The sequence below is a fragment of the Platalea leucorodia genome (genome assembly GCF_965183815.1).
Source record: "Platalea leucorodia genome assembly, chromosome: 10".
Taxonomy (NCBI): domain Eukaryota; kingdom Metazoa; phylum Chordata; class Aves; order Pelecaniformes; family Threskiornithidae; genus Platalea; species Platalea leucorodia.
Genome location: NC_138832.1, coordinates 17,735,402 through 17,747,304, shown reverse-complemented (window position 1 = coordinate 17,747,304; position 11,903 = coordinate 17,735,402). Strand labels below are relative to the sequence as shown.

General features: G+C 43.5%; 1 protein-coding gene across 2 annotated transcripts in view; it reads left to right on the top strand.

Moving 5' to 3' along the window:
* The first annotated feature begins 551 nt into the window (after positions 1–551).
* KIAA1210 overlaps positions 552–11,903 on the top strand; it is a 45,994-nt gene continuing 34,642 nt past the window's right edge. The window contains exon 1 of one of the 2 annotated variants that reach the window (XM_082323421.1): positions 552–698. In XM_082323421.1, coding sequence (XP_082179547.1) covers positions 637–698 — 62 coding nt within the window. In that variant the 5' untranslated portion in view covers positions 552–636. Of the gene's footprint in view, positions 699–10,486; positions 10,604–11,903 lie in introns of those variants that run through there. The other variant, XM_082323422.1, reaches the window with a different exon arrangement.

The following is an 11,903-nucleotide window of genomic DNA, read 5'->3' as shown; positions in this document are numbered from 1 at the left end:
ATCACCAGGCAGTATTTTTCTCATACGAGTGTGCTGGCTACTTTAAATTCCAGAGCTTTTTGCCTGACCTTGCAATATTGCAGGGATGTATTTTTCTTCTGTTAATGTGCAGAATAGCTTGTTGGAATAGATTGTGATTTACAGTGAGAAGGGATAATGCCTGTTCTGGAAGGTCCCATGCACCCCTTATGTGCTGGAGAATGACTACAGTTTTTAGTGGTTATTTCAAAGATGTTTCAAGTATTTTCTGTAGCCTTTCTCTGTCTAAAAACTAACAATAACAATTAATCTCCTCAGGGCTTCTTCACATCCTAATTACAACCAAGCCTCTCATGAGTCCCACAGGGAGACAGAATCAAATGCCATATGGTATTTTACACTTAGGATGCTGTGCTTACCAAGAGCTGGAAGGAGGCAGGAAAAGGGGGAGTTAACAATTCATAACCATTTATGGAACAGGCACAGCCCTCCTTGGACCCAGTTCAGCAGAGTCTGAGGGCCTCAGATCAGGAACTTTATCTGGCTAGTAATTGCATCGGCATGCTGGCTTCCTTGCGTGCGTGTGTGGGCATTTGGTGAGTAGGATACGAGGCTGCAGAATCTTTGTGCTGGCATCCACACATGAGGATGAATTAAATGCACACACGCCTCCCAGGAAGGACCATGGCTGGATTCTACGGTTGCCTGAAAAGTAAAAAGTAAGTGCCATGCTGAGCCCTCCCCTCCACCTTTCCAAAGTGAGCTGAGTCTAGTGAGTACTTTGAAATTCTGTCTTTGTTGTATTTCAGCAGCAGCACTGAACAAAATGCTCATGCCTTGAGACTGAAGTACCATTCTGAGTACAAAAATGCAAAAAATCAATCCTGGCTGAAATACTAAATTGGTGAAAATTGGTCATGTTTTTTTCCTTCAGAGGTATAAACATGAAATATTGAAAAAGGAATTAAGAACCTTTTCCTGTCTTAATTATAGCAAGAGGAAAAATAATGTCTTCCTTGCTGATTAGCTATATTATTTATATATTAACACATAAAAATGAGAAATACAGACATGCACACTGGCTTTTAAAAAATGTTCAGCTAGAAATCTGGCAGTAAATGCTCTTTGAGAACTTGATGTGCTCAGGTTTTGTATAAGCAACCTGAGGTTTGTTTCTGTAATCACTCTCTGTTGAGAAATTTGGTTGTATTTAAAATAAATATTTTTTATTGCTTCACTGACATATTCTGTTGGAGCAGACTGTAAAGGGAGAAGAGAATGGGACAATGCAGGTTAATATTTGTGCTTTAAACCACCATGAAGATACATTCTGTTTTTCCTTTGACATTCTCCCTGCTAAGGAATGGAACAAAATTTTCTGCTGCAAAAACTGAGTGGTTTTCGATGATAATGTTTTGCATCAGCAGACTGTAGAGGGCTCTATTCTTGCATACAGTATGGGATTCCAGAAAGTGAAAACGCACAGTGAAAGGCAAGCAAAGTTGTATCTTGAAGGCTTAAGATGTGAATGCTGATAATTAAATGTGTGGGTAAGTCCTGGTTAGCAGAGGGGAAAAAAATAATTCAAAAGCGAAGCTGGCAATTCACTCTTTCTCCTTCTCCCTCTCCTAAAGGTTGTATCCCTCATCCCAACAGTTTGTCTCACATTACTCTGGTGGAAATGTGCATTTTCAAAGGCACACAATTCCTATTGGATTTCAGTTAGCATTTCCATCCCATGTTGACTCTTTTCCTTCTTTGAAATTTTTAACAGTGTCTATGAGAGAGAATTAGTATTTGGCAAGTAAGTCTGCCTTGGACAAAGGGGGAGGATGCGATCAGAACTAGCAAAAGGGCTAAGAGTGAGTCCTGATGAAGATAGGAGGATTGGCCCTTGAATTGACAAAAAAAATCCGTTTACATTGTTTGATTTATGCTAAGTTGGTTTTCCCCCAAATCCTCCAGCATCTAATGTGGTTAAAACAAACTTGGAAGTCTGAGAGAGGCTATAAAGGCTGGGCAGATGAAGCTTCTTTCATGTGGCATACAACCTCTTCTTTCCTGGTGGATCTCCACCTGATTTATGAGGAACAGAGTTTGTTTTTTTTTTTTCAACAAAGTCTTCTTTCTTGCTACTCTTCAGTTAGGTCTCTACACTTGACATATGTACAGATTATGTTCCTCAACCTGTTATTTCAGCCCTGTGATGTGGTCCCAAGTGGATTAGTGCAACTACTAATACTTTGCAGTCTTTACAAATTTTATATGATGCTTTGGCTGTGATTATTGGCAGTTAAAATGAGTCTAAGACACCAATTGCAGTAACAGTGACGTTTTTAGCCCGAGATTAATTTTGGATTAAATTTGTTTGGAGTTTGACATGAAGCGTTTTGTCTTTCTGGACAAACGGGTTATTGGAACAGCTTCCCCAAATCCCCATGTGGTCATTTGACCTGAAGGAGTTAGCTTGCTTTCTGAATGAAAGCTATTTTGGAATGAAATTACTTTTGTGTTTTAAACAGTTGGCTTGGGTGCCAGTAGGGATTTAGCCAAAGCAGCAGAAAACCTGCCACTGACACCGGGAGAGGGGTCCAGCCCGGGCTCTGAGCTGCTGGGTCCAGCTAAAGCAGCTGAGTTGTTTCAAAAGCTGCTTTGGGTAGCGCTCTCCTGTGCTGCTGTCACGTTTACTCCCCCACATTTTGCAAGGGGAAGCAAAGGCTCTTGGTACACTGCGATAATGTATGGCCGAATCTGATCTTTCTGCATAGAGTCCTGTCCCTGTGCTTTGTTTTGTTCTTTTATGAGATGTCACATTAAAAAAAAAAAAGCCCAAAGCCTAATGCAAGTAATTCATCGTCACAGCCCCAATCTTGGCTGCTATTCCACTGAAATAAAAGTTGCAAATCGCTTTCATATTTCTCTTTAACCAGCATCTGCAACCTGAATAATCTTAAATTGTTCTTCCAATAAGTTTGTAGCTCATCATCCTTGTTGCAAAGTTTCATTGTGCTTGGTCCTATTATGGTGTCAAAAAAAAATATTAGATCTAGACAGATATGATGAAGTTTCTAAAGCCTGTGTACAAATCTTTTCATATGTGTCTCAGGTTTTGGTACTAGCCAAATACATAGTTATGAGCTGAAAATGTGGTTGCTTGAATAGTAAGGTTCACTGATGGTCAACGCAAACTGCCAATTTCCAAAGACAAATATAGTGTGTTAGAAGCTATATAAAATATTTGGCTGAAGGCTTTGCATGCCAGCTCAGAACTGGTTTCTATAACAGACTATAAGGAAATGTATTTAACTGGTCTGTACTTAATGTGGTCACTCAGGATTTCATGGTGCCTCTCACAAGCAATCCCAGAATTACGGACATGTTTCAATTTGAATGTCTTCTGCTATGCCAAGCTCTGCACTTCCAATGGGATATTGTATTCTTTTCTTTCAGTCTAAAATTGTCAAAAAATGCTGATATGCACTCTTATTCTGCAAACAAGTTCAGCATTTGGATAAAGCAAGTTGATCAAAGAATGCATCAGTATAATTTTCAGTATATTTTTAGATTGTTTGAGATGAAAATTATTGCAAATATAAAATGATGTTATGGCCATGAAGTTGAATAACGAGTTTTCTGGATTAGGTGCTGTTGCTGTGGTGCCGTAGCTTGCGTTGTTGCCTGTTCAGATGGATGTCAGGAAGAGATTTTGGTGTTTACTGGGGTTATTGCATGATGGTACACTGCTGTCCACCTGATAGATAACCAACTAAGCTGAGATGTCTGTTCACTGCCTCCCACACCCTCGCCCCAAGCCCTCTTGTTGGAGAGGCTTATAGGGCACAGTGGAAGGAGTGCCAGAAGTCCCTTTGTCCTTGGTGCGTAATATGCTTTTTACAGCTTTTATATCCATGTGGGGTCCTTAGAGCCTTTGGTTCCCCATCCACAGCAAGCAGCTGCTGTTTTAGCTTGGACACTAGCAAGTGAATTGGAAGTGGTTTAAAGCTCCACCAACTGCTACTGAAGTAGCAACTTGGCACTGTGGGGAATGGGGCAGTTTAAAACTGTTGGCTTTTCTCTGTCAGCAGCTCATTCGCCTCCTGTGGCCTCTCTCACTTTTTGGAGGCACATAATTGCCGTGGGGTCTAAGTAGCTGTGTTTACTGACTGTCCACAGTACACAACGCTTTGCTCTTTGGCACAATTTTAGACATGGAGCATCTCTCCAGGACTCACAGGCTGTTTAAAGTGAGACGCTGAGTTCCCTGGCTATCCCTGCCCATGGCATCCCTCAGCATACCTGGGCTGGGCTCAGCTCAGCAGCGGTCCGTAGGCTCAGTGGGGCTGGCAGGAGGCTGCGCAGCTTTGGAGTCGGTGCGTGCTGCCTGAGAGCTGTGGCAGAGCTAGTGCCACGGTCCCGTGGTGGTCTGGGGGGTCTGTCTGTGGGGCCGATGAATTCTGGTGAGGTGAAATGCTTCCCTTGAACACTTTGATATCCTGAAATATGTTTGTTTACCTGTCTTTATTGTATACCACTTTAACACAGTATTTCCCAACAACAGCACTTTTTCAGTGTTTTTTTTGACATGAAAACATCTGAGGATGAAAGGTGGTTCCTGCCCAGCAAAGCAAGTTCACCAGTGCAGAGGCAATCCCTGGATCCGCACAGGGGTGACAATACAGGGTTTCAAGAAACGGCTTACGGAGGATGCAAGAGGCAAAGCATTGAAGAGGAGAAGGGATGTGCTTTTGTGGCAAGTGGAGAGCTCTCCCAGCTGGGGCCAAGTCGGAGAGGGTGAGCTGGGGTGAAAGGACTCACTGGGCATCGCGAGTCTCTCAGAGGAATCTTTCAATACACAACCTATGAGCATGTTCTTGTACATGGCAATTATACAGAGTATTTGGACATTTGTGAGCATTTTGCCTTCAGCCCACAGGGATCGTTCAATGCTAGGCCTGGTATTAAATGTGTGTGGGCTTAAGTCCTGTTTTCTCACTCTGTAATGGTAGAGAGGGTGAACAAAAGCAGTCAGGAGGTGGCAGAGCCATGGCACTGCAGGCAGTTGAGCGCAGTTAGTACAATGATGCTGTATTACTAACAAAAAAATCAACTATTTCTCTTTGTTGATTTATTCCATTTGACTCATCTCTGTGCAAGAAGTTCAGTTCTGGCTTAATACACCAGTGAGTCACTCCACATCTCCCAGTCCTCCTCGTTCTGTTCGTGCTTCTCTCTGGATGGTGTTTGTTTTAGCAGCCACAGTGATGCAGTGCGTTTGCTGGCTGTAGGCAGAGGAATCCCAAGCAGGCATGCCCATTTGTTTGGTTTCAGTAGAACAGCCCTTCCCCTATCATCAAGGTGCTGAGTATTTGACAGATGTGCACCTTTGACACTGCCTGTCCTACTTCTCTTGCACTGGAGCAGAAGCTTCTTGGTTTGGGACAATCTGCTGAATGGGGTTCTCACTCTTCTGCACCATTTGGCTGTCAGTTTTTTTCTCTACATTATTTTGCCAGACTGAGCCATGAAAACATCTTGTCATAATTTTGCCTTGTGTTCTCTTCTTACACAGAAACTTCTGCTGCTCGAAGTGTCTAGCTTTGTACCCTTACCGGCAACTGGAGAGATTAATTTGTCATTTCCTCCTTGTACAGAGGTCTAGAAAGTTTAATAGCTGTGATGTGAAAGCCTAGAATTGGCTTTACAAGCTGAAATCTGGCTATAGATATGTGTGACAAAAATGTAGTAGTTCCAAGCTGTACTTCCAGTAGATAACCTGCCTGAGCTGGGGCAGGGCAGCTAGAGCTGATTACCAGCCAAACTTGGGAAAATCTGAGATAAGTCTGTCTGTGGGGAAACAGGAAAAAAACCCCAAGGTAATTCCAAGGTTGATTTCCCTGCCCCCAGATGTCTCCTAAGGGTTGCTGCTGTAAGACAACAGTTGAGCACAAGGTGTTCTACTCTAACATGATCCAAGCTTATAGTCCTGCATTAAATCTGTTGGGTGTTTCAAGGCTGGTAAAACTATTATGGATCAAGGACTTTTAAGCAGTATTTTGAATACAGCAAATACTAACTGCAGGTTTTTAAAATTTTTTTTCATCTTGTTGTTATATTATTAATAATTATTTGTATCAAGATAGCAGTGGCCCTCCAAGGCTCTGTTGTGCGAGTCACTGTTAAAACAACCAAAAAAGTCAGTTAATATCCTGTCTGATTTTGCTTGCAGATGCTGAGCTGTCACTGTTCATCACTGCATTAACAGTCAGGGTTGTGCTAACAGCTCAACATTTCCAACATGATGTACATGAAAAAGCTGAGACCTGGGCCACGCGCATCGTTATTCATTTTTTTAACTGTATCGTTATACCGGTGTGTGCTGCTGCATTCATATAGGTGTACAGGCACCAAGGTATGCTGTGGTCTGTTGTATCCTGTCACCATGCTGTAGCACGTTGGTGTCTTTGTGACTGTTGGAGGGGATTGTAGCACTCTCAGTCAGAGCAGGGTAACTTGGCTGTGCAGACAAAGCTGCCTGATTTTGCTTTTTAACCAGCCAGCCAGAGCTAAGGCGGCATTCCAGCTTCAGATTTTTGTGGTGGTTGTTTCTTTTGGCCTCCGAGTTTCAAGGATCTGGTGCTAATTAGTGAACTAAATGTTTGACTTTTATTCATGATGAATTCATTTATGCTTATTCATTCTCAGAAATATGTAACTGTGTGCTTTTGCCAGGGCTTGTAAGTATCACTCATCTAACAGCGCAGTTCTGATCCACACAGTAGTTCGGATGCAAATGGGATGTATTTGAATCCTCTAGCTCAGAATTACGATGCAGGCATCATGTTAATCATCAAGCTGTCTGTGTACAAGGGAAAATACAGATCTGACAGAGGTGCAGAGGAATTGTTTGCTGGTTCACTCGAGCAGTCAAACTGCTTTCCATCATCTCAGTTTAGTGAAAAGAATGTTCCAGAAGCTGAAATTTCATTGTTTTCCTTCAAAAAATGCAAGTCGTCTTATTGCTTCCTTTCTTGCAGCCTTGGCCTGTGAAGACCTTACAGAATGTCTGTCCCCATCTGATTCCCTCCCCTTGCCTACTTGTCAGTACCCAGTCTTGCAGTCTTTGTTGTCCTTGGTGTCACCCTCCTGGGTTTTTCTACTGTCATGTACCCTCTCTGCTCCCTGATGCTACCGTACCACCTTCTTCAAAACACAGTTGAATACAGCTTGATATTCCATTGGTGCAAAACAGCATTAGCTCAGGTAATCTTATTTTAGATGACCCTGTTTAAGAGAGGTATTTGTGTCTGGAATCCTGGAGAAGTAGGATCCTTTTTTAGTGGTTGCTCATGCTAAAGAGAAAAGTCAGGAGATGCCCTTGGGACAGAAATGGCTCACAGACTGCTTTAAGCACATGCGTGATCTCCCTTGGCTCTAACAGTTCTCCATGTGCTTTGAGACCAAGTGTACTGCAGAAGCTGCCTAACTTGGGGCTTCAGAGAGAGCAGCCAAGACAGAAGAGCAGGGACAGCAGGAGGTTTCCCTTAGAGCAAAAGAAAGGAGGCCCTCAAACTCCCCACACAGCTCCAGAAGAGCTCCTTCTGCAAGCGCCCCAGGCCCTCCTTGGTCAGCAGCCAAAACGGGGTCTGGATTCCAGAAATACCCACGGGCAGTGGGAACTCAGGGGGTTTAGCCAGCCAGACACAGTATGTTTCAACATAGGAGGGAGCCGGCCTTGTTTTTATTTTTGTGTGTGTACAGGCAGTAGATGTTGCCCTATCTAGGTTTTGGGACTTCGCATGAAGAGAGATTTCCTGAGCTTCCTGCCAAAGGCAGCCTCTGAGACCACAAAGCCTGCATTTTATTTGCTCGCTTATAGCCAAAAGATGGCAGACTGTTTTTATGACAGTTTGATCTTCAGAGTGAAAATTTGTAATCCAGTTCACCCTGGAAATTTCTGTTAGCCTCTCGGTTTTTTTTGGTGCACTTTGAATTCTTGGGCATTAAATATGTACATTATCTCCTCTTGGAAGAAATGTGTCCTGGGAAGTTTGATCTGTCTGAAGATTATTTTTATTTTTTCCCATGCTTAAGCTGTTCTTTAACCCACAAATTGAGGGATAAGTGACTGTTTTGGAAAAACCTTAAAAAAGGAAAGCTTTAGACATAGCCTAAAGTCCCATGTTTCAGTTCTGGCGTTCAGTTTGCTATTGTTTCAGCCTCATTTCCCCTGCAATATTAGACAGCTTAATTTGGTAAAAATGTCTCCAGACTCTTTCTTTCAGGCCCAGGATGTAATGGTTCTTCACATGTTGTGAGAATAAGATCTTGCAAATCAGTGTGAGAGTCAAATACAAGGGCATGGCAGATATGCGGGCTACTCTTGCGAAATTGCATGGGTTTTGTTATTTATCTTTTGTGTAGTGGTAGCACTTGATAGCAGTGTCAAATGGTCTGATTCCAGCATGCTGGTCTCCCATAGTGGAGGCAGTGCTTAGCTCCTCCACAGGGCTCGTTAAGCTTTCTAGGCGTTCAGTGTGACCAGCTCCATTCCACAGGTAAACAAACTCAAGGCTGAGTGATAAATAACTCGGCTACTGTCAGCAATCCAGTAATTTGCCCTGTTATCCAGTGACAGAGCCAGGAAAATCAGGCAATTCTCCCAAGTCCCAGCCCAGTAGTCTCCGTCTGCTAGGATATGTTTAAAAGATGAGCTCCGTCTCAAAGATTTTACTGTCTAAGCTAATAATTGTCACCTTTGCAGTTTGCAGATATTGGCAATTTCCATGGAGTTTTCTCAGACACACAGTTTTTCAAGCCCCTGTAGAGCTTGTTGAAGCCAGCTGACGGTAAACTCCTTTCCTTAGCTACCTTTTGCTGATGCCCCTGAAGCAGCCTGTGGGCTCCCAGGGCTCTGCACACCACAAGTCAGATATCAGCCATCTAACTTTATGCTGGGAGGCCACAGGTGGAACAAGATTAATTAGGAGTTTGGAGAGGGGGTAAAAAGCATGCACACAAGCTAGAAAACAGTGGCCAAATATGCCTACCAGCCAGGTCTGAGATGGAAGATTACGCATATTTGTTGAATTTGCCACATGAAGAGGCAGAGACATTAAGCTTTACTTTTATTCCCCTACTTGACTCTCTGACATCGTGGCTCTGCTAGCATGGGGCATGTCTGCTATTTAGTGATAGTGGCTTGACATTTCCTGTTGCTTTGCTCTTGAAAGTGTTTCCAAAGGCAGTAATGCTTACTGGGTGTAGCTCCCTAACCGGCAAAGGCAGCCTTTGGTTACATCCTTGTTGATTTTTGTGCCTCACAACAGGCACGCTCCCCCTCCTTCCCAACTACTCCAAATGTATCCATGTCAAGTAGATCTGAGAGTGTCTCCTGCTGCTGGCAATGTACTAGCTCCTTAGCACGGTTGCTGGATGACTCTGCTGCTTCTTTTACTTCTTTTTAGGAAGAGTGGAAGAAGATCCTCATTCCAGCTGTTTCCTGAAATTTCCCCAGTGTGGTCGTGTAAAGAAAAAGAATTACTACATGGGAAAAGCACTGACTTATTCCTATGCTAATGCCAAATGGTGCAATTCAACCGGGTCATTTAATATACATTCCTTTAAAATGGAGGCAGTCTGGGCCCAAAATACTGGCTGAGCTCTTGCGTGTGCTTAGATCATGACTATGTTAGTGCCAGTCTTGACTGGAGCAAAGTTCTGTCACATTTCTCCTGATTGCTGCAGACCAGAAAATGCACTGGAAAAACTATGTGATAAATTATTATCAGGGATGGGCTATTCAGAAACATTTTACTTGGCTTTTGGCAAACAGGTAGATATTTGCTCTATTGTCTGAACAGACACAAACTTGCAGTGGAGATCCTCACACTGACAGCAACTATACGAGGTCATGCTAATAAGCATTGCAGGGTAATTAGGTGTATGAGGGCAGCCTGAAGTGGCATGTCCAAAACAGGTTAATCTATCTGGCGTGGGTGCCAAGTGCTGCAAAGCTATGGTAGCTTGGACCTCAGTTTGGCCTCCAGAGTGGAGTACAAACTAACAGCTGCTCTGCTATTGGTACCTGCCTCAGGTTTAAGGTAACACAGGTCTGTGTAGGTATGCTGCGGCCGTGTCCCCATGTGCAGGGAGACCGTTCTGCAGTGATTTAGCAAATGGCGTGACTGCTGAGAGGGTGTGAGTCTGCGGAGATGGGGCAGGACGCAGGGGACAGAGGCACGTACTCTCTCAGTTCCTGGACTGGTAACAGAGTGCATTTCCACTGTTTTCTGTAGTAGCTTATGAATGTTTTTGTCTCATTTGCCCTTCCCCCTTCTTATCCTTCTGGCTTCTCACACAATTACAGACTGAGCCTGTGTGACTGTATGAAAGGCATTTCCTCCTGTTACTTTTTTTTTAAGTCGGCTTCAGCCCACCAGCTGCTTTCCATTAGTGTTACACATACACTCACTAGGAGGGCAGCACATAATGCCTCAGGCACTGCTGAATAGCAGAAATCCTTCAGAATCACTGTCAGACAGAGGCTTCTCAGAGCAGACTGTAGGTAAAAAGAGTTCAGCACATTGGGACCTGTCTTCTGGCAAGCCTTCGTGGAGAAGCCAAGGTGTGGGGACAGAGGGTGGTGAGGGGGTGTTGTCTGAATGTAAAATGTGAAAGCTGTGACTAGATCTCTACGTGAATGGTTGTTTGCTCTGGATATCTTGTCAAGGGTAGGAACTGAATGCTGTCTGTTGCTATGGGGAATTCTGACCCCCTACTTGATCCTGGGGGAGAGTATTTTATTGATATTAAATATTATCTAGTTGCTTATCCAGACTTCCTGTTGGCTACTATTGCTGTATTATTTGTGATCCTTGGAAAAGGACCTTACACTTTCTTGAACTCTCCCTCCTTCCATGAAAATTACAAGAGCAATATTCATTAACTTTGTAAACTCCTCCCCTTGCTGTTATCAGTGGAGGCAGTCGCAAGGGCGCTAATGTAAACTGCTGTTTGTGCTATCCTCTTATGCCTACCTGAAACAGTCATGATCTGGCAAGGGACGTACCAGCTAGGGGCTGGCAAATAAACCTGGGAATTTCATCCTAGAAACACTACTAGAAGAGTACAATGGGATCATCCGTGCAAGGTCAGATCCCCGTTCCTGCCGTCATTTTGGGTTGTACCCTGTTTCAGCAAAGTTGTTTGTGGGATCCCACACTATTCAGCACGTTCCCTGAATATAGACCTTGAAGTGCAGTTTGCTCGGCTCATTGCATGGAGAGCAAAGGGAGCTTTGTCTGTTGAGTTTCTGATATGCTCAAGGGATGTGAAAATTGAATAGAAATGTTGCTGGCTCTGCTGTTGCTTTATGATTGACTCTGAAAATCCTGTTCTGTGGAATTGCAGAGGGTAAACTTTACTTCATTTACTGTCATTGGATTAACTAGTTCATTGATAGCTAGCTTGTAGGGCTCCCAGAGAGGAAAGCAATCAGCCACATTTTGTCAGAACAAAGTCCTCTAATATGCTTTAATAAGACAGAGTAAAAATTTAACCTGTCAGTCACCTTTTGCTGCAGAATGTAATCTGAATACTAAAGCATCCTGCTTTCTGTGGTTTTTTGAAACTTGGTGCTCAGGAGAAATAGAGGGGCTTTCTCTGAGGTCCTGCAGTAGCTTGAAGTGTGTGCTGGGGGGAGGCTGGCTGCAGGGTGGTGGCCTAGAGGACCAGATGAGGGGCATGCGTTTCCCTGTGCTGATCCATCTTGCTGTGCAAAGCGTGTGTCCTGAAATCTGCAGCACAAGCTCAATTTCAAATAATTTTTGTAGCCTGAAGGAAATTGGTCTTTAAAAGCTCCAGGCAAAAATTTCACCTCTTTCTCTTGGCTGCTTGCCATTGTCTGTCTTCTATAGGCTATGAAT